Raw genomic sequence first — 22,901 nt, forward strand, 5'->3', positions numbered from 1 at the left:
CCAGATATTCCTTAGGGCTGGGCATAAAAGTACCACCCTATAAGGGAGCCCTCACTCCTTACATACCAAAATGTGGTCTTAAGCGCACAATATCTGGTAATGTAAGGTTACCTAGGGTCAAACATAAACACCCTAGTTATTGTAATTTTCTCACTGGAAATATTGGAGTGGGCCTTTGGCGTAGTGGTAGCATCCCCGCCGCTGGGCCAGAAGGCGTAGGGTTTTGAACCCCACTCCAGACAGTCCCGGCAAGTGGAGTCTGAGCTCCGGCTCTAAATTCTGGGTTGACATCCAGCGGGATACTTGCGTCCGTGGGTACTTGGGTGTGGGTGGCCCCCCCCCCCCAATATGGGTTGTGGGAGCCCGTAAAACCCTCCCGCCATAGGACTAACCACCCTAATGGCTGGTACGAAGATGGTTACGGTCACGGAAGGAGCGTTAATCGCGGCCAGAAATCCTTCCACCACTTCATACAGTTCCCCAAAGGGAACAGTGTGAAGACACGTACGACGACGACTGGAAATATTGTAGGCCCTTTTACATTCTCCTGGCTTTTAAGAATATTTGCTATTAGACCATGTAGTTTAGGCTAGAATATATAAATAAGATTTATTTCAAAGTAAAAATTAAACAGTAGCAATGAATCTAGACAGCATATTTCACTTGATTACAGACTGTTACTTAATTCACTGATCTGTTCCAAAACAAAATTCTAAATTTCAGTAGATATCAGAAATAATACAATATTTTAGTTTACGCTTCTGCAAGGTCACGTCTTTATGTAAACTCATACGTCACAGAACACTTCCACAAGCCCAGATCAATCAATGGTTGGAAAGCAGAGAACCACTGAAGAACTGCTGCTGTTTGGGATCAGAAATGGATCTTGTCCCCTTTGAAGTTTAAACTGGGACAAGGGAAATCAAAAAGGTGTTTTTTACAAGTAAATAAATCTGTCTTCCCAGTAGTGTTCAAAGACATGCGGTGAGGTTCCCAGAACCTGCTTCCGGCCATCCATCGTTCCGTTCAAAGGCAAGGCCAAACTGCGAGAGCCTGATGAGACTATAAGCTGAATACACTTCCCACAGAGCAACCAAACAAGGAGATAGCTAACAATCCCGTATTCAATAGATGAATAACCTCCTGCCTCATCTGCTTAACATTAATGGGCCATAGTCTATTGCAGGTGCAAAGCCAGTTCCACTGCGCCCGGAAGCACCAGAAATCCCAGAGCAACGTAACAAAGGTAGAGACCAAGTGAAGCAGGTCTCCATCCCCCTTTTCCTAACTTTTGTCCCAAGAAATTAACATTTACTGGGGAAAAGGTCAGGAAAATCATCTCCCCCTCTCCCATTTTAACCTCAAATATTGTAAAGGGAATTTTTTTTAAATGGACAAAACACTCAATTTGGTCACATTCTATTTTTGTATTTAGATTCCATGTTACATTATTCCAGGTTTTTTTGTTGTACAGTAATTGAAATGTTTTATATATTTTTGCCTGTGTCCTAAATGATAAGTTCTTTGTATTTATTTTTCCTCTGTGCGACAAGTTATGTGTTTTTTTTAAAAAGGTTGCTGAGGTTTCCAAAGCGTTGATGTTACTGCATGTTTAAAATCTCTTAAACATTCCAATCTGTTTTTTTTCCCACCCATCTTACTTCTGGACCATGACACTGGTTAGAAGTAATGTTGCTCCTCCACCAGGGCAAAAGAGAAGATCCACTAGTCACGTATAATCTTTCAGAATCCTAATTTCAAGTGCAACGGCGGAAAGGCACATTACTGAAGCAGATAATAAATCAACATTAAAAAGGAGATCTATGTTGCAATTTGAACAAACCTGATGATGTGTGCATAGTTGGATGCATTTTCTGCTGCTGGAGCTCGAACAAGATCTGCTGGTGGTTATTCTCCCTGAAAAAGCCTTCCACCGCTCTGGACTGGAGAAGTTTGCTCTCCCAAAGCTTATTGCATGAAAGACAAGAGATTAAAAACAATTACAGGAAACTTTGTGCTATCCGGAAGTTGAATGTCCGGCAACTTTGATCTAACGGCAGAAATCAGCAGCCGTTTTGGTTCGTTTTTTTTTCTGCTTTTCACAGGCAGGCTCTGGAAAGCGTCTTTGTCGCTTAGCAACAGCTTCAGAGACGCTTCCAAGCCACGGGCCGAGTGTTTACAAGCTGTTGCTGAGCAACAGTGCATGTGGTCAGACACGGCAGGCTCTAGAAAGCGTCTCTGTATCTTAGCAACAGCTTCGGGCTGAGTGTTTACAAGCTGTTGCTGAGCAACAGTGTTTGTGGTCAGATACTGCGATGAAAAGCTCCTATCTGATAACATTGACGCTGGTCTATCGGAGCTTTTAAAAAAACGGCAGTAGCTCGGTCCCATGGGTGCCGGATAGCACAAAGTTTCCTGTACACAGAAAAAATCCATTTGATTTAAAACTGTTTATAACAAGATTGAGGAAAATTTGATGGCAAGCCACTGAATATGAAAGTCAAACAGCTCATCAGTGCCAGACTAGTCAAGAGTTATCAACTGTGACACCATAACATAAAATATTATAAGAATCAATTTGATTAATGCTGCACTCTCATTCAGCAGGGCCAAGCTGGGAAACATCCAAATGGTGAAAAGCTAAAAACAGTGGAGGTCCAAAGAGACTTCGGGGTCCATGTACATAGATCATTAAAATGTCATGGACAGGTACAGAAAATAATCAAAAAGGCTAATGGAATGGAATTAAATTAGGAAAACCTTCTACACAGAAAGAGTGGCAGAAGTTTGGAACTCTTTTTCGCAAACAGCAGTTGATGCTAGGTCAATTGTTAATTTTAAAGAAGAGATTGATAGATTTTTTATTAACCAAAGGTATTAAGGGATATGGGGCAAAGGCGGGTATGTGGAGTTAGGTCACAGATCAGCCATGATCTCTTTGAATGGCGGAACAGGCTAGAGGGGCTAAATGGCCTATTATTGTTTCCTTGTTCTAAGCCAGTTGATTACAAAGCAACATTCAACTAGTACTAGCTTGGATTGTTCCTGATTGGCATGCAGGAATGCTAAATATTATTCTCTACGAGACTGCTCAACAAAGAGTCTTCCTTCTGAGATTGGGGACTGAAAATGGTAGGTCTACACAAGAAATGAAAAACATTAATTTTTAAAATCTTTCTTTCAACAAACTTACTAAAATAAGAGAGGCAATGTAAGCAGGTAGTGTGGAAAAGATTTAATGGTGAATTGGATAGATATTTAAGGAAGTAGACAATTGATGGGTGTTCATTTTTGGGACTGGGCAGACGGACTGGAGAGTCTTTTCCAGTCCTGTACTTTCCTATGATAGGACTATATCTCATCGGCTCAGTGAATTTATTTAGTATACATCCAGAACTCTACTATGCACCTATACCCTGATCCTTGCCAATTTCCCCCTGTGCATCAAGTTCAATGTCCTCATTTTCATCTTCAAATCTCTTCACAATATGATTAGACAAAGTCAACACAATTTTACGAAAGGGAAATTGTGTTTGACAAGTCTATTCAAGTTTTGTTGAGGGTGTAACTAGCACGGTAGATAAGGAGGAACCTGTGGATGTAGTACATTTTGATTTTCAGAAGACAGTCGATAAGCTGCCACACAAGAGGTTGTTACACAAGATTAGGGCTCATGGGATTGGGGATAATATATCAGCATGGATTGAGGATTGGTTAATGGACAGAAAACAGAGTAGGAATAAATGGGTCATTTTCAGGATGGCCGGGTGTAACTAGTTTAGTACTGCAGGGATCAGTGCTTGGGCCTCAGCTACTTACAATCTATATCAATGACTTAGATGAGGGGACCAAGTATGATATATTCAAGTTTGCTGATGATACAAAGCTAGGTGGGAAAGTAAACTGTGAGGAGGACGCAAAGAGGCTGCAAAGGGATATAGACCAGTTAAGTGATTAAGCAAGAAGTGGCAGATGGAGTATATAATGTGGTGAAGTGTGAAATTATCCACTTGGGTACGAAGAATGGAAAAGCATAATGGCCTAGAAATTCGGTGGGCTGCGCCACCAGTTAGCACCTAGAGAGGGCACTCAGTGGCTTTAGCGCCACTGGCTACGCCTCCCGCGAAATTTAGCGGGGCACTAATGGCGGCGTTAGCCTGTAGCGTTGCGCCGCCACCGATGATGTCATCGGTGTGCGCAGCGCCCCGAACGCAATATTGGGTCGCGCCCACCCTGTAGCGCCGGTCGCAAATCGCGACCGGTTCACGGGGCCTACCTGTGGCGGTAGTGGCGCAACTTAATGGGGAGGTGCGGGGAGGCCATTTTTTTCGGTGGCCGCCTGCCAGCACCTCCTCGCGCCAGCCTCCTGATCCCCCCCGCCCCCCCGGGCAGTGCCGGCTGTGTCCCGAGAGCCCGGCACTTCTCCTCGGTGCCGGGCTCTTTTGCCGGCACTCGCGATCGGTGATCGTGCTGGTGCAGGCCCCTCCCCTTTAAGAAGGGGAGGAAGGCCTGCAGTACCGCAGCGCGCCATGCCTGCGGCACGTTGCGCTGCGCTGCGATATACAGTTTCAGCGCCCCAAGAGGGACGCGGGGCGCCTCGAGCAGTGCCCCGTGTCCCTCTTGGGGCGCTCAAACTGAATATCGGGCTGGCGCTCCCGGCTCCGTCCGGGGCGGGACTTCCGGCGCCCAGGCGAGCTTGGCGCCCCAAACGCGGCACCACCGAATTTTTAGCCCAATATTTTTTTAAGGAGCGAGACTAGTAAATGTTGGTATTCAGAAGGATTTGTGTGTCCTTGTACACGAACCACAGAAGGTTAACATGCAGGTACAGCAAGCAATTAGAAAGGCAAATGGTATGTTAGCCTTTGTTGCAAGGAGGTTGGGGTAGAAGAGTAAGGAAGTCTTTCTGCAATTATGTAGGGCTTTGGTGAGTACTGTGTATAGTTTTGGTCTCCTTACCCAAGGAAGGATATACTTGCCTTAAAGGGGGTGCAACAAAGTTCACTAGATTGATTCCTAGGATGACAGGGTTGTCCTATGAGGAGAGATTGAGTAGAATGGGCCTATATTCTCTGGAGTATTGAAGAATGAGAGGTGATCTCATTGAAACGTATAAAATTCTTAGAGGGCGTGACGGGGTAGATGCGGAGAGGCTGTTTACCCTGGCGGGAGAGTCTAGAACTAGGGGTCATAGTCTCGGTCATTTAGGACTGAGATGAGGAGAAATTTCTTCATTCAGAGGGTTGTGAATCTTTGGAATTCTATACCCTAGAGGGCTGTGGATGCTCAGTCGATGAGTATATTCAAAACTATGATCGATAGATTTTTGGGCACTAAGGGAATCAAGGGATATGAGGATAGGGAAAGTGAAGTTGATGTCGAAGTTCAGCCATGACATTATTGTATACGGAGCATGCTTGAGGGCTCCTATTTCTTATAGCCTCGCCCCTCTCTAGCTTAGAAACTTCAAACCTCTGTGACTTGCTGCTCTCTCCATTCTAATAATCTGACCTAGCACCTTCTTGCTCCCATACTATGGAACTCCCTCCCTAATCCCCTCTGAATTGCTACATCTCTACCTACAAAATCTTCTTTAAAATCTTTCTCTTCAACAGTGCCTTTGGCCACCTCTCCTAGTTATACAACTACCTCCCCTGTCCCCCACCCCCTCCCCATTCCAGCTTTGATCAGACCAACTGTGAAGCACCTATGGATGTTTTGCTACATTAAAGGCACTATATAAATGGAAGTTATTGTTGGGCTTACAGACAAAGACGGTCCCATGTTGGATTCCAAGTCTGTGCTAAATTAGCTATCTCAGGACCCTTGGATCAAGAGAAAAGGAAAAAAAAGCCAGATTCCTGAAAGCTGTAACATGCGTGTGCACGTTAGGTGGGGACAGAATGGGGGCTTAGCAGTCCAAGTTCTCAAACCTGAACAGGTTATACAAATAACCTGCATACCACACAATCCAGTCTCATGTGCCTCACTTCCATTTCAATCCAAAATTTGTTCAGCACAGTTCCTTGTTAAAAAAAACATTTTGGCCCAAAATTCCTGGGCCTGGGAAGGCACTGGAGGAAAGTATGGATGTGGGGAGGGCAGAATTTGGGCAGAAGTCAGTTCTACCAGGTCTCTGCCCCTTTTTTGCCCAATGAGAAATTCCAACAGCGGGAGGGGCAGCTCTTTCGAATTCATCCCCATCTACAGACAAAGAGAGGAAGTGGGCTAGTGGGATGATGTCACCTACCAGAATTCCAACCTGCTCCACCTCCTTTGCTCCAAACACAAAGTACACTTGCATGATAAATTAGTACTTGTATTCCTCTGGGGAAGTGGGACCAACAATGCCGATTTTCTAACAGCAATCAATCGCCATCAGGAAAATGGCTGCAGTATAATGGATTTTTTTTTAATCCTGTGATCTTTGGCTGCAACAGCCTGCCTCCCCTGAAGTGGCATGGTGCTACACTGACATTTCTGACCCCCCCCACCAGAGTGCAGATGCCCATCCCTTTTATGCAAATGCCATCCATTCCCCTTACCTATTGTCTTCATTTTTCCTCTTTCTTCTCTTTCATTGTGATACACTGCCCACTTTTCACTGCCATTCACTCCCACCTCACTGTTATCCCACTCCTGAGCCTTCGTCATCCCCTCTGTACCTCCCCTTGCCATCCATTGCACCCTTTGCTTTATCATTTGTTTTGTTCCCTCCCCTTGCAGTTGGTAGCTTTTATAGAAACATAAATTAGTCAAAAGTTTAGACATGGTCAAGGCAATGTTTGTTTTCCAGTTTACAGTAACCAATGTGGATGTTTCGACTAGCGTTGGACCGGAGTCAAAAATGTCTTATGTGCACAAACATCTACCAGATATATCTAGAAATGTTTTTGTTCTATTTGTCAACAAGTTAAAAATGCCTTATATTAAAGCACATTATTCAACATCTTTTTTTTAAAATTGGAAATAGCATATTTGAAAGTTAATATTCACTCATGCATCCCGTGATCTATTAAATCTATGTGTGAAAAAATGACTTAAAACCTCCCCCATATAGAGTCATAGAATTATACAGCACAGAAAGAGGCCCTTCGGCCCATCGTGTCTGCGCCGTCCATCAAGCCCTGTCCAATCTAATCCCATTTTCCAGCATTTGGTCCATAGCCTTGTATGCAATGGCATTTCAAGTGCTCATCCAAATGCTTCTTGAATGTTGTGAGGGTTCCTGCCTCTACCACCCTTTCAGGCAGTGAGTTCCAGACTCCAACCACCCTCTGGGTGAAAAAGTTCCTCCTCAAATCCCCTCTAAACCTCCTGCCCCTTACCTTGAATCTATGCCCCCTTGTTATTGACCCCCCTACTAAGGGGAAAAGTTCCTCTTTATCTACCCTATCTATGCCCCTCATCATTTTGTACACCTCAATCAGGTCCCCCCTCAGCCTTCTTTGCTCCAAGGAAAACAACCCCAGCCTGTTCAGTCTTTCTTCATAGCTGAGGCGCTCCAGCCCAGGTAACATCCTGGTAAATCTCCTCTGCACCCTCTCCAATGCAATCACATCCTTCCTATAGTGAGGCGACCAGAACTGCACACAGTACTCCAGCTGTGGCCTTACCAGCGTTTTGTACAGCTCCATCATAACCCTCCCTGCTCTTATACTCTATGCCTCGGCTAATGAAGGCAAGTATCCCATATGCCTTTTTAACCACCTTCTCTACCTGTTCCGCTGCCTTCAGGGATCTATGTACATGTACACCAAGGTCCCTCTGACCCTCTGTACTTCCTAGGGTCCTACCACTCATTGTGTATTCCCTTGCCTTATTTGTCCGTCCAAAATGCATCACCTCGCACTTTTCAGGGTTAAATTCCATTTGCCACTTTTCCGCCCATCTGACCAACCCGTTTATATCGTCCTGTAGCCTGAGGCTTTCCTCCTCACAATTTACCACCCCACCAATTTTCGTGTCATCTGCGAACTTACTGATCATACCTTTTACATTCTCATCCAAATCATTTATGTAGATCACAAACAGCAAGGGACCCAGCACCGATCCCTGAGGTACCCCACTGGACACAGGCTTCCAGTCACAAAAGCAACCTTCGACCATCACCCTCTGCCTCCTGCCACTCAGCCAGTTTAGGATCCAACGTGCCAAGGCACCCTGGATCCCATGGGCTCTTACCTTCTTGACCAGTCTCCTATGTGGGACTTTGTCAAAAGCCTTACTGAAGTCCATGTATACCACATCCACAGCATTTCCTTCATCCACACACCTAGTCACCCCCTCGAAAAATTCAATCAGATTGGTCAGACATGATTTACCCTTGACAAAGCCATGCTGACTATCCCCGATTAATCCTTGCCTCTCCAAGTGGAGACTAATTTTGTCCCTCAGAATCTTTTCCAATAATTTCCCTACCACAGATGTTAGGCTCACTGGCCTGTAATTTCCTGGTTTATCCCTGCTACCCTTCTTGAATAATGGTACTATGTTAGCTGTTCTCCAGTCCTCTGGTACATCCCCTGTGGCCAGAGAGGTTCTGAAAATTTGTGTCAGAGCCCCTGCAATAATCCATCCTCTCCCGCCCCCATCCCCCCCATCCCATCCCATCCACTCAAACTAATTGACACTATGCCTCTTAACTGTTGTACCTTTTGCTTTGAGGTTGTTCTCTCACTTTTCAGTTAGGGTCCATCAAACACATGAGCATTAAAGTAAACTGCAATTCTTTGCCTATAGTAACCTGTATTTTTGGAACTTAGTCAAAGTTGGACATTTCTTTCATTCACCTAGAATCCAGGCCTAGCAACTTTATAGCCGTACATATAACTAGCACAAGTTAAAAAAAGTAAAATTTAAACCATGAATGATTGTGGTGACAAAAAAACACTTGCCTGCTTTAGATCCTTAAGAACATGATCGTCAATGCCTTCTTCAAGGAAAAAATCATGTACATTGTTGATGACGTCCTCAATAACAGATTTATAGAGTCTTGGCTGAAAACAAAAATCTGTATGTTATTAACAGTAAAATCTTTGTTCATAGTTTTAACTTTTATAAATTCATATTCTTCCCCTCCTGACCTTTTCTCTCTATGAGGTGGCATAACACTATGGGACAGCTGCATGCAATTGCAACAAGGACAGATAGATGCCTCATAAAACTTGTCACTGTGATTGTTGAAAGCACAGAAATACAGTGAAATTGAACTGCAATACCAACAGGCAAGTCATAGAGGAAATAGCAGAGAAATTAAATAAATACTTTGTTTCTGTCTTCACGGAGGAAGACACAAAAAACCTCCCAGAAATACGAGAAAACCAAGGGTGTGACGAGAATGAGGAACTTAAAGAAATTATTAGTAAAAAAACAGTACTAGCAAAATTAATGGGACTAAAAGTCGACAAATCCCAAGGACCGGATGACCTACATCCTAGGGTTTTGAAAGAGGTGGCCATTGGAATAGTGGACGCATTGGTTGTCATCTTCCAAAATTCTATAGTTCCTGCAGATTGGAGGATAGCAAATGTGACCCCACTATTTAAGAAAGGAGGGAGAGAGAAAACGGGGAACTGCAGACCTGTTAGCCTCACATCAGTAGTTGGGAAAATGCTGGAATCTATTATAAAGGATGCAATAACTGGGCACTTAGAAACTATTAGTAAGATTGGGCAGAGTCAACATGGATTTATGAAAGGGAAATCCTGTTTGACAAACCTATTGGAGTTCTTTGAGGATGTAACTAGTGGAGTAGACAAAGGGGAACTGGTAGATGTGGTGTATCTGGACTTTCAGAAGGCCTTCGATAAGGTCCCACACTAGAGGTTGGTGAACAAAATTAGGGCACATGGAATTGTGGGTAATACACTAGCGTGGATCGAGAATTGGTTAACAGACAGAAAACAAAGAGTAGGGATAAACAGGTCTTTTTCAGGATGGCAGGCTGTGACTAGTGGGGTACTGCAAGGATCGGTGCTTGGGCCCCAACTATTCACAATCTATATCAATGATTTGGATAAGGGGACTAAATGTAAAATTTCCAAATTTGCTGATGATACAAAGCTAGGTGGCAGTGTCAGTTGCGAAGAGGATGTGAAGAGGCTTCAAGGGGATTTCAACAGGCTCAGTGAGTGGGCGAGAACATGGCAGATGGAATATAATGTGGATAAATCCACTTTGGTAGAAAAAACAGAAAGCCAGAGTATTTCCTAAATGGTGAAGATTGGGGAATGCAGATGCTCAAAGGGACCTGGGTGTCCTTGTTCATAAGTCACTGAAAGTGAATGTGCAGGTGCATCAAGCCATTAGGAAGGCAAATGGTATGTTGGCCGTCGTTACAAGAGGATTTGAGTACAGGAGTAAAGAAGTCTTACTCCAATTATATAGGGCCTTGGTGAGACCACACCTGGAGTACTGTGTACAATTTTGGTCTCCTTACCTAAGGAAGGATATACTTGCCATAGAGGGAGTGCAACGAAGGTTCACGAGATTGATTCCTCAATGGCGGGACTGTCACGTGAGAAGAGATTGAGTAAACTAGGCCTGTATTCTCTTGAATTCAGAAGAATGAGAGGGGATCTCATTGAAGCATACAAAATTATTACAGGGCTTGATGGGATGGACGCTGGGAGAATATTTCCCTTAGCTGGGAAGTCTAGAACCAGGGGCCACAGCCTCAAGATAAAGGGTAGGCCATTCAAGACTGAGATGAGAAGAAATTTCTTCACACAGAGGGTGGTGAATCTTTGGAATTCTCTACCCCAGAGGGCTGTGGAGGCTCAGTCATTGGGTATATTCAAAATAGAAGTCGATCGATTTCTGACTAGTAAGGGCATCAAGGGATATGGCGATAGGGCCGGTGAATGGAGTTGAGGCAGAAGATCAGCCATGATCTCATTGAATGGCGGAGCAGGCTCGAAGGGCCGAATGGCCTACTCCTGCTCCTATTTCTTATGTTCTTATGTTCCCATTGTCTATTCCAAGCTCTAATATCCCTGTTTCAAAAAATGATTAACTCTGCATTTGGATTTTTGCAACATACAGTAGTCCCATATTCAGGAGAAGCAGTGTGTAATATTGTATACTGGCATGATTTATCCAGAATATTGTGGTACAGCTGCAACAGCTCCTGCACCGGTCATATATTTGGTTGCTGCTAAAGGCACATATCATTTACAGTTGAAAGGAAAGATAATGAATTCCTAGATATCGACCAGTGTTACTCCTCATTTGAACACTGGCAGGTGCAGGAATCATTCAAAGAGCATGGGAGTTTTGAAAAAGGGTTAGACCCGAAACATCGACTCTAATTTCTCTCCACGGATGTTGCCTGGCCTGCTGAGTTTTTCCAGCATTTTCTGTCGTTATATGGGAGTTCTACTGCTGTTCTGGCCAATATTTATCCCTCAATCGACATCAATAAAACAGGTCATCTGGTCATATATCTCAACACGGTTTGTGGGACCTTACTGTGCGCAAACTGGCTGCCACGTTTCCTACAACAGTTCAAAAGTACTTAATTGGTTGTAAAGCACTTTGGGTTGTTGCAAGGTAATGAGAGGATCTATATAAATGCAAATTCTCTCTTTTCATTCTGTAGAAGGGGTTCGACCCGAAACGTTGACTCTATTTCTCTCCACGGATGTTGCCTGGCCTGTTGAGTTTTTCCAGCATGTTCTGTTGTTATTTCTCTCTTTTCATTGTTTGAGACGGAGATTGGGAATCTCGCAGAGTGGCAAATTGCAAACACACACCCATGATGAATCACTCTATGGCACTCTGTGAATAGCCTGTCAACTTTCTGCAGGATGTATTAACATAAATAATCTAATTTAAAAATCACAAAATCTAGTCAACTGCTCAACAACAAGAACTTACTCAAAATGGCAAAATTCATTTAAAATCTTACTGCACATTTTAAAAGTCCTTAAATTCTTTTTGTTAGTCTACAGTTTGATAACTTTAGAAATTTAACCAATCACCCAACTAAAAAATCAAGCTAGAAAGTCTAGGGTCATTGCGCCCTCAATTCCATGACCTAGAGGCCTAGAAGAGGGGATGCCTTGTATGTAGATCCATATTATTTGCCTGAACACAATCCAGCACTTTTGCAGCACAAACATTTTGGCCTCCAAAAGCAATAGATCTTCATTTTTCTAGATTATAATAAAAGTTAGCTCACTTTATTATTAAAGGCATTACAGAGCAATGTCAAGAGACAGAGCTTGAATTACCTTAAAAGGCAGGAAGATAAGAATACTGTGCTTTAGTCCAACCCTCAGTTCCAAGGGATATCACCTAATTGGATCTACAGGTTGAAAGGAAATCAGTCAAATGGATCTTTAAACTAGGACCATGTCCAATTTGGTCAAATAAAAACGCAAGCTCATCCTGGGTCCTAACATTATGAACTGCTATGACAAGGGTCACACGGTGCCTTGTAGCTCCAAGATGCTGTAAAAAAAAGTAGCAAGACAAATGGTGAAATTATACTGTTGTGGCGGAGCCACTAAGAGACTCAGAACATTTGTGGATAATCTCTTTAACTGCATTGTAGTGCAGCCACGTACTGCACCTTTAAACTGTTTGTTAACTATACTGTATGTACCTTCCTATACTCTGCGTGATGACATCATGACGCCAATCACATGACCGCCAGTGGCGCGAAGAACGCGATGACGTCATGACGTCGGTTTCCAGAACCTTCCAGCAGTCTTCGAGTGCCTCGCAGCCTGAACAGACCTGTATACATCTTCTCCTGTAGTTTACTAGTTAACTTCATTGTTATTAAACTTTGTTGTTTTGATTTACTGAGTCGAACTGCAATTATTCAGATAGGAACTACCGTTCCTACATTGGTGACCCCGATCTCGTCGAACAACTTTCGTTGAGATTCAAGAATGAACACAAACGCCGTCGCCCTCAAACTTCCACAGTTCTGGGAACAACAGCCATCAGCATGGTTCTTCCAGGCAGAAGCCCAGTTCTCACTCCGAGAGATTACAGCGGATTCGACCCGTTATTTTCACGTGGTCTCCGCTCTTGACAGCACCACGGCCTTGCGGGTCGTCAACCTCCTGGGCAATCCACCAGAGGAGGGCAAATATGAGGCTCTTAAAACTCGTTTACTACAGGTGTTTGGTCTCAATATGTCGGAGCGCGCACGCAGGCTTATTGCTATGCCCGGCCTCGGGGACTCAAAACCTTCTGAACTGATGAGCCGGATGCTCACTCTTTTGGGTTCGGAGCCCCAATGTTTTTTGTTCCGCGAACTTTTCCTTAACCAGCTACCAGAACCGGTTCAGACGGCCCTGGCCAATTCTCCGATTACGGACTGTGTAGAACTTGCGGCTGAGGCAGACAAGTTTTTTACTGTTGCGCAGCAGTATTGTGCAGCCACGAGGCGCCTTTCCCCCACGCAGGCGCAGCCCAGCCCTCCTCCTGCAGGCTGGTGTGCATACCACGCCCGTTTTGGCGCTAAAGCTCGATGCTGCCGCCCGCCCTGCAGTTTTCCGCCAAAAAAAAAAAAACCCCACCAAGCCCACGCCCTTCGGCAAAACTGACTGGGTCTAAAAAGAACGTCCACTTCACCATGGCGGTTGGTCCGGCGGGAGAGCTACTCTACATCACAGATTCCATGACAGGGCGACAATTTTTGTGCGACACTGGATCCCAGTGCAGTATTCTGCCAGCTTCAAGGCTCGATCTGCAATCCGGCGGGCGCGGTCCACCCCTCGAGGCAGCTAATGGCGCGGATATCCCCACGTGCGGAAAACGGACAATCAATTTAACCTTCAGCGGACAGAGATTTGTTTGGGACTTTATTGTGGCTAAAGTTTCGCAGGCTATCCTGGGGGCAGATTTTTTCTGCTCCAACGACTTTCTGGTCGACGTCCAACACTGCCGACTCATAAATGCGTCCACTTTCCACACACTGCCGTACCATCGCAGCACCACCAGGTCCTGGTCGATTGCCTGTACGCTTGCAGCACAGGACGGGTTTACGCGCCTGCTCGGGGAGTTTCCAGAGCTCCTTCCAGGCCTACTTTTTCGGCAGCAGTCACGAGGCACGGAGTGGTGCATCACATCACGACGAAGGGACCGCCGGTTTATGCCCGGGCACGTCGGTTGGAACCAGGCAAGCTCGCAGCGGCAAAAGCCGAGTTTCGCACCATGGAATGCCTTGGGATCGTCCAACGCTCCAATAGCCCTTGGTCCTCCCCACTGCATATCGTCCCCAAACCAGGCGGTGGCTGGCGACCTTGCGGGATTACCGACGTCTAAATGAAGCCACTACACCGGACAGGTATCCAATACCTCATATCCAGGACTTTTCGGCTCATCTGGCTGGCAACTCAGTTTTCTCCAAGGTGGATCTCGTCCGCGGTTACCACCAAGTCCTGGTACATCCGCAAGATGTCCCCAAAACAGCAGTCATCACACCGTTCGGACTTTTCGAATTCCTCCGAATGCCTTTCGGGTTGAAAAACGCAGCGCAGGCCTTCCAACGGCTCATGGACTCTGTGTTACGAGATTTGCCCTTTCTTTTTGTTTACTTGGATGACATTCTCATCGCCAGTAGAGATTCGCAGGAACACCTGCAGCATTTGCGCACACTTTTTGCCCGTCTCAGCCAGCACGGCCTCATCATCAACCCCGCCAAATGCCAGTTTGGATTATCCAGCATCAATTTCCTGGGACACAAGATCACTTCAGACGGCGCCGTCCCACTAGCTACCAAGGTAGAAGCAGTTACAGCATTCCCACGGCCGCACACAGTCAAATCCCTGCAGGAGTTTCTGGGGATGGTGAACTTCTATCACCGGTTCGTCCCCAAAGCAGCCCAGTTGATGCAGCCGCTGTACGAAGCGCTCAAAGGGAAGTCGGGAAAGGACGCTATCACTTGGACGCCGCCGATAGACCAGGCGTTCCTTAACACCAAGGCGGCGTTGGCAGACGCAACCATGCTTGCTCACCCGTTACCGGGCATGACCATCGCCCTCACTACAGATGCCTCCGATTATGCTATCGGGGCAGTTCAAGAGCAATGGGTCGATGGTGCGTGGCAGCCGTTAGCATTCTTCAGCCGCCAGCTTCGCAAGAACGAGCAAAAATATAGCACTTTCGACAGGGAGTTGTTGGCCCTGTTTTTAGGCATCCAACACTTCCGTTTTCTCCTAGAAGGGCGTCCGTTTACTGCATTCATGGACCACAAGCCACTTACGTTCGCAATGGCAAAAACGATAGAGCCTTGGTCAGCCCGCCAGCAGCGCCACCTCACCTTTATATCCGAGTTTACGACGGATCTAAGGCACGTGTCCGGCAAAGATAATCTCGTGGCCGATTGTCTCTCCCGTTCTCCAGTCCAGGCAGTCCACCTGGGTATCGATTTCGTTGGGTTGGCAGAAGAGCAACTGGCAGATCCCGAAGTGCAGGCATACCGGACCACGCCTTCCAGTTGGCAGGTGGCTGATGTTAAGTTCCAGGCAGCGGGAACCACGCTTTTGTGTGACACATCCATGGGAGTGCCCAGGCCCATCGTGCCGTTGGAATGGCCTAAGAAAATTTTCCAGGCCATACATGGGTTATCGCACCCAGGGATGCGTGCTTCACAATGGCTAACGTCCCGTAAATTTGTCTGGAAAGGAATGCATTTGGACGGCCGGGACTGGACAAACCATTGCGTGGATTGTCAAAAAGCAAAAAGTTAATCGCCATGTCAAAGCTCCACTGGCCGAATTTCCGGTGCCAAAACGCCGTTTCGACCATGTACACGTGGACTTAGTGGCTCCTCTTCCCGTTTCGCGAGGTTTCACACATCTCCTGACGGTAGTGGACCGTACCACCAGGTGGTCAGAGGCGATCCCATCGAGTGCTACTGCTGCATCAGACGTCTCCAGGGCGTTCGTTTCATCGTGGGTAGCTCGTTTCGGGGTACCATCCGACATCTCCTCTGACGAGAGGCCCACAATTTACGTCAGAGTTGTGCTCAGCAGTCGCGCAAGGTTTGGGTGCCAAGCTGCACCGCACCACCGCATACCATCCGCAAGCGAATGGCCTGTGTGAGCGGTTCCATCGGTCGCTCAAGGCGTCACTCCGGGCCAGCTTGCGTGGTTCCAACTGGGTGGACAGACTCCCCTGGGTGTTACTAGGCCTTCGAACAGCCCCCAAGGATGATCTCCAGTCTTCATCGGCCGAGTTAGTCTACGGCCAGCCGCTTCAGGTACCAGGTGACTTTATCCCTTCACACATGGAATCGTGGTCTGCGGCTCAGCAGCTCCTCCAGCATCAGGAGGTGGCCAAGAATTTCCTGCCTATTCCAACCTCGAATCACAACCTACAGAGGCCTCACGTCCCGGCAGAGCTAATGAGCTCCGAGTATGTTTTTATTCGGCAGGAAGCTCACAGAGGCCTGTTAAAACCACCTTATGCTGGACCGTTTCGTGTCATCTCATCGGGTGAAAAAATTTTCACGGTGGACGTCGGTGGCAAACCAGATACCATCTCTATCGACCGACTTAAACCGGCCCATCTCGATCGGAGTGAACCAGTCGTTGCTGCTCAACCGCCTCGCCGTGGTCGACCTCTGTTGACCGCCGGACCAGCTCAGCACCAGCCCGCCAGTGAACCGCCTGCATCGGTTTCCACATCGCCTTCACTAGCACCTCTTGTTTCCTCCACGCCTGTCGTGCCGCTCCAGACGCAGCCAAGAACCGACTCGTCCTTCAACGCTCCATTCCCGCTGCCTGAGTTTCGCCGTCGCTCGACCAGGCTTCTCAAGCCTCCTGTTCGTTTGACACTGTCTGTTAAAGAGCATTCTGGGGGGGCGCCTGTGGCGGAGCCACTAAGAGACTCAGAACATTTGTGAATAATCTCTTTAACTGCATTGTAGTGCAGCCACGTACTGCACCTTTAAACTGTTTGTTAACTATACTGTATGTACCTTCCTATACTCTGCGTGATGACGTCATGACGCCGATCACGTGACCGCCAGTGGCGCGAAGACATCATGACGTCGGTTTCCAGAACCTTCCAGCAGTCTTCGAGTGCCTCGCAGCCTGAACAGACCTGTATACATCTTCTCCTGTAGTTTACTAGTTAACTTCGTTGTTATTAAACTTTGTTGTTTTGATTTACTGAGTCGAACTGCAATTATTCAGATAGGAACTACCGTTCCTACACTGTGCACTATTAACATAAAACAGAAACAGGTTAACACCTGTTAAAAAGTAGACAAGGGAGTCCTTTATTCAAAGCTGTTAAATGCTTGTACATTAATAGGACTCAGTACAATTTTACTCCAAATGAGTAGTGAGACGAATTCCCAATCTCAACTGAGGTTAGGCACTTCTACCAGATAAGGATGGGAAAAGAGGATTAGCAACCTCGGACTGTTCCTACACACCTCTCAGTAACCAGCAACAGAAAAACTATGAGAGAAACTGGACAAAACCGTTCACTTAGACCGGACAGGTGTCTGACAAGGCAAAGCAGGATGGGAAATAAAAATTACTAAGTGAGTGTATTCAGGCTATTCAACCACAGGGGCATTCTATCCAATCTGAATCCTACATAAGAACATAAGAAATAGGAGCGGGAGTAGGCCAATCGGCCCCTCGAGCCTGCTCCGCCATTCAATAAGATCATGGCTGATCTGATCCTAACCGCCAATCTACTATCACAGAACCATCTCCTGAATCTAACAGAAATAGACACACGAAATAGGAGCAGGATCAGGCTACACGGCCCCTGGGCCCGCTCCGCTACCCACAGGGCCATGTCCGATCCGAACCTAGACTCATGTCCAAATTCCTGCCTGCTCCCCGTAACCCTTAATTCCCTTTACTTCTAGGAAACTGTCTATTTCTGTTTTAAATTTATGTAATGATGTAGCTTCTACAGCTTTTGGGGGCAGCATATTCCATGGACCTACCACCCTCTGAGTGAAGTAGTTCCTCCTCATCTCAGTTTTGAAAGTGCCCCCTAGTTCTAGTTTCACCCATCATCGGGAACATCCTCCCCGCATCCACCCCCTTCACAATCTTATATGTTTCAATAAGATCGCCTCTCATTCTTCTGAACTCCAATGAGTAGAGTCCCAATCTACTCAACCTCTCCTCATATGTCCATCCCCTCATCCCCGGGATTAACCGAGTGAACCTTCTTTGTACTGACTCGAGAGCAAGTATGTCTTTTCTTAAGTATGGACACCAAAACTGTACGCAGTATTCCAGGTGCGGTCTCACCAATACCTTGTACAACTGAAGCAATACCTCCCTATTTTTATATTCTATCCCCCTAGCAATGAAAGCCAACATTCCATTGGCCTTCTTAATCACTTGCTGCACCTGCATACTAACCTTTTGAGTTTCGTGCACCAGGACCCCCAGATCCCTTTGTACTTCAGTACTTTCCAGTTTCTTGCCATTAAGATAATAACTTGCTCTACGATTTTTCCTGCCAAAGTGCATAACCTCACACTTTCCAGTATTGTATTCCATCTGCCAAATCTCTGCCCACTTACTTAGCCTGTCTATGTCCCCTTGCAGGTTTTTTATGTCCTCCTCACACTACTTTCCCTCCCATCTTAGTATCATCTGCAAACTTTGATATGTTACACTCGGTCCCCTCTTCCAAATCGTTAATATAGATTGTAAAGAGTTGGGGACCCAGCACTGACCCCTGCGGAACACCACTAGTTACTGATTGCCAGTCTGAGAATGAACCATTTATCCCAACTCTCTGCCTTCTGTTAGATAGCCAATCCTATATCCATGCCAGAATATTACCCCCAATCCCGTGATTTTTTATCTTAAGCAATAATCTTCTGTGTGGCACCTTGTCAAATGCCTTTTGGAAGTCTAAATACACTACGTCCACTGGTTCCCCTTTATCCACCCTATATGTTACTTCATCAAAGAACTCCAGCAAATTTGTCAAACATGACTTCCCCTTCATAAAACCATGCTGACTTTGTCCTATTAAATTATGATTATCCAAATGTCCTGTTACTGTCTCCTTAATAATGGACTCCAAAATTTTACCTACCACAGATGTCTATCTTCACTCGAATGTCTTTTTCAGCAAGAATAGAGATCAAGAGGGGGAACTTTGATGGATTGGAAAAGGAAAACAAAGTACATTAAAGCCAATTGTAGCATCCCCACCAACTGCCCCAGCTGAGACCAGCTAACTCAGCACAGACCAAGAATCGAGATTGTCTTTATTGTATGTCTCTGAAGTTCATGTTTGTGGAACTTTGCTGTATGCAAATTGGTAGCTGCGCTTCCCTACAATAGTGACTACACTCCAAAAAGTAGTTCATTGCCTAAATAGATGCTTTTGAGATGTTCTGGCTTTGGCAGTATATAAATGCAAGTTCTTTCTTTCTTTGCTGAATAAACAGCCCCGATATTAATCTGAAGGCGGGTTCCGTGTGGGAAGGGGGTGGGGGGGAACCTGGAAGCCAACTGACCGGGTCGGAATCTGCGATCTCAAGTCAATTGTACCAATTAATTTTGACTTACAGGTTTTGCATCTCCAAGCTGTGCAGCAGGCATGATGTGCAGCTGCATGATGTGAACTCAGCTAAAGGGACAGTCCACAATGGGAATTGGAAGTGTTCAGGCTGGATGGTGGGCATACAGCATGGGCAGCACCCAAATCTAATGATGCCTTGCTGGAATTACTGCTGGATGAAGTCAGGAGGAGGAGGGACATACTTTTCCCCAGCAATGGGAGGAAGAAACCTGTGGCTCTCTCCAAGGTGGCATTACTGGAGGTAGCCGAGGAGCCCTGTGCTCAAGTCTTGGATGCAATGTAGGAAGCAGTTTAATGACCTAACCAGGTCAGGAAAAGTGAGTACATTTGCTGATTCAACTACATCCTGCGGTTTGAGCCCCCGCCCCCTTTCACTCTGTCCTGCCAAGCATACTCCATCATATTAACCCATCACACCCACTCAACTGTCAGCAGCACCCAACCTTCGCTTTCTATGCACTTCATCGCCTCCCCACTTATCCATCCACCGTTGCCACTCACCCCAATCCTTATGCAATGGGGTCCTATGCATCTGTCTCATTGTCAGCCTCACCGAATGTACTGCATCCATTGGGTGAATACCTGGCCTTCACTCACTTACAGGTCTGTTTTTTCACCCCTTGTAGAAGAGAGCGCAAAACGTAGTTGGAGCAATCCTTGGCGGGGCCTTCAGGGGCTCCAAAACCCAGAGGCTGTAGGCCAAAAGCATCTCAGCAGTCAGGGCAGGGACCTGAGTAGCCTGCCTCTACCTTTGCTGAAGCCACAGAGTTGAAGAAATTGTAATTCACCAAAGGTATGCACATGGGTGCTTGACAAAATATTACGTTAAGTTTCCTTTTTTTTTTAAATGCCACATAAAATGTATTAATTAGCACCACTTCCACGTCTTCTTCATTATTGCGTCCCGAGGGCAAGTCGCCCTTTCACTTGTTTCATGGTAAATGTCAATACATGACGAGACCCATTGGGCCGACGTACAATGGGTGGACGAATGGTTGAAGGACTGTTTCGTGCAAATGGAGGGGTTGGTGCTGGTGGTGGGAGCGGATAGCAGGATTTCATTTGCCATGTTTCACACTAAGTGAACTGTCGCGATATTAGGGCATCCCTAGCATCGCGGACAGCAATGTAAGCAGCTGATCTGGCAATGCGTGCCCCATCTTCACCCTCCGAAAATGAGTGATGAGCCCCTACATCCTCCTCCACCTGCAAACCTCTTCCGTGCACGTGCCTATCTCACCACCGCACTTTGTCGCTGCTGTGGATGGTAAATGTCTTCCTCTTCTGATGTGCTGTCAAACACATCCAAGGCACCTCCTATTCGGATCTTGTCAATTTGAAATCCTCAAAGGTTGATAAAAAGCTGTATCCACAGAAGCACTCGGCCAGACATTTGTCAGAGGGAATTGAGACATCAGCTGCAATAAGTGAGGTTTTATTCAGATGGGACAATGACGAGTTTAAATACCCACCTGAACTACTGCTCAAACCCGCCTCCATTTCCCTGGTCAGTTTCCCGAGCCCTGAGAAACCTGTGCTGCTCAAGTAAAATTTGGAACCAAGTTAAAAACAATTTTAAAACACCTCATTAACATTTCCCAAGGACATTAATTGTGCCAATAAGAACCCGCCGCATCCAATTAGGTAATTTCTGACTTTGGTTTCTCACTGGCATCCAAACATGCCTCCGTTAAACCCAGAAGTGGGCGTGTTAGAGCCGGGTTACGCGCCCGCTCTAAAAAAATCAAACTTTTTTATCCCCTACCCACTCCCAACCAACCAGTCTTGCCGGCTAAAAGTCCTCCCCAATGTTTATAAATGAGAAAAACTCTCAGTAAGCCAAACAATTACATGCAGTCTGCTATAAATTATCTTTACCCATTTTAAAGCCAGCAGATTTTTCTGGCTGATTTTAAGTGATTCCATTACTCTATAGCCATGTGAACCCCAATTTTAACTTGGGGCGCAAGGCGGGCTGGGGACAGGGCAGATGGCAATCCTCATGACGCAATGGCATTAGGCCTGGGCAATTTGAACTTTGCGTTGTGAATCAGATAACTCGTCCACCTGATGCGCACAGTTTCTGGCACAACTCCCAAAGGAGTCACTCATCTTCTCCAGTCCACTCTCGCAGAAGTGATGAGCCCCATCCCAAAGGCAGTGTCCCTTTCTCAGGATGTTAACACATCTGCACCTTTGCAACCCCTTCAATCATTACCTGCCAGATTGCCCCAGCAGCAGTGAGATGCAGCAGTCTGCAGCCAGGCCTTCATAGGTTCGAACACCCAGAAGTCATTGGTCACAATCATTTCAAGGGTTACTACATGAGGAACGACTGCCTTCCACCAGCTTTGGCCAGGCCACTAGAGGTCCAGAAAAGCTGTATGAGTTGATCACTTGGATGAGAAATGAATGGCTGGCAATTATTATGGTTACCATTAAATTAATCACCTTTACCGCATTTGGCAATTTGGTCTGCAGTGCGGTTTAGTAGCAGCTTCTGATTCTTCGTTGTCAGTAATTACAGAAATTGTCTGAATAGTTTCACTATTCATCAATATGTAGGATGAAGGGAGTGGTGAAGGATGCACCAAGGACTGTTAAGCAAAGGGGTCCTATGTACAGTACTCACCATCCAATCACCAGAGGTGGAGGGAGTCAGTGTTGCAGAGGTGGAACTAAGCGGTCCTGGTGATGGATAGGATGTGGGGTTTAAAGCTCAGCTCAGATTCTGACAAGATTGCAAATGATCTAGATCAACTTTGAACGAGTGTTTGGGAAGGGGGATGGAACCGGTGGCAGGCCTGAAGATGATAGGTTCCGTCTTCTAGATGTTGAGCTAGTGGAATTTGTAACTCATCCAGGACTTGATACCAGACAAACAATCTGACTTTATAGAGGCACACTGGATCACCAGAAGTGGAGAGACTAAACGAAGTATTATTAGCATATAATTGAAATCTGCCCTGTACCAGAAGATCTGGAATTCACTGCCTGAAAGGGTGGTGGAGGCAGATTCAATTGTGGCTTTCAAAAGGGAATTGGATAAGTACCTGAAGGGAAAACATTTGCAGAGCTACGGGGAAAGGGCAGGGAGTGGGACTAGCTGTTCTCTTGCAGAGAGCGGCATGGGCCCGACGGGTCGATTGGCCTCCTTCTGTGCTGTAACCATTCTATGACCATTCTATGTAAGTTCTCCAGGCAGGGGAACAAGCAGGTCAGCGGAATTGCTGAACAATTAGCTGACCCCTCACATAGCTTGCTGCAAGGCGTTGAGGTGGCCCTCCTCATCTGCTGCTTCCTCTCCTTCCCTCTGGTCTTCCTCATCCGATGAGAACTGCTGCTGTTGCTCGGCCTCC

The 22,901-nt window shown here is 46.2% G+C and overlaps 1 protein-coding gene across 1 annotated transcript in view; it reads right to left on the reverse strand.

The window, feature by feature from the left end:
* Positions 1-22,901, reverse strand: part of gtf2a1l (general transcription factor IIA, 1-like) — an 85,863-nt gene that overhangs the window by 60,583 nt on the left and 2,379 nt on the right. The window contains exons 2-3 of the mRNA XM_085980345.1: positions 8,898-8,999; positions 1,844-1,967 (exon numbers count right to left, since the gene is read on the reverse strand). Coding sequence (XP_085836471.1) covers positions 1,844-1,967; positions 8,898-8,999 — 226 coding nt within the window. The remainder of the gene's footprint in view (positions 1-1,843; positions 1,968-8,897; positions 9,000-22,901) is intronic.

This window comes from Somniosus microcephalus, chromosome 3, assembly GCF_052327205.1.
Source record: "Somniosus microcephalus isolate GS21.2 chromosome 3, FLI_Smic_1.0, whole genome shotgun sequence".
NCBI classification, from domain to species: Eukaryota; Metazoa; Chordata; class Chondrichthyes; order Squaliformes; family Somniosidae; genus Somniosus; species Somniosus microcephalus.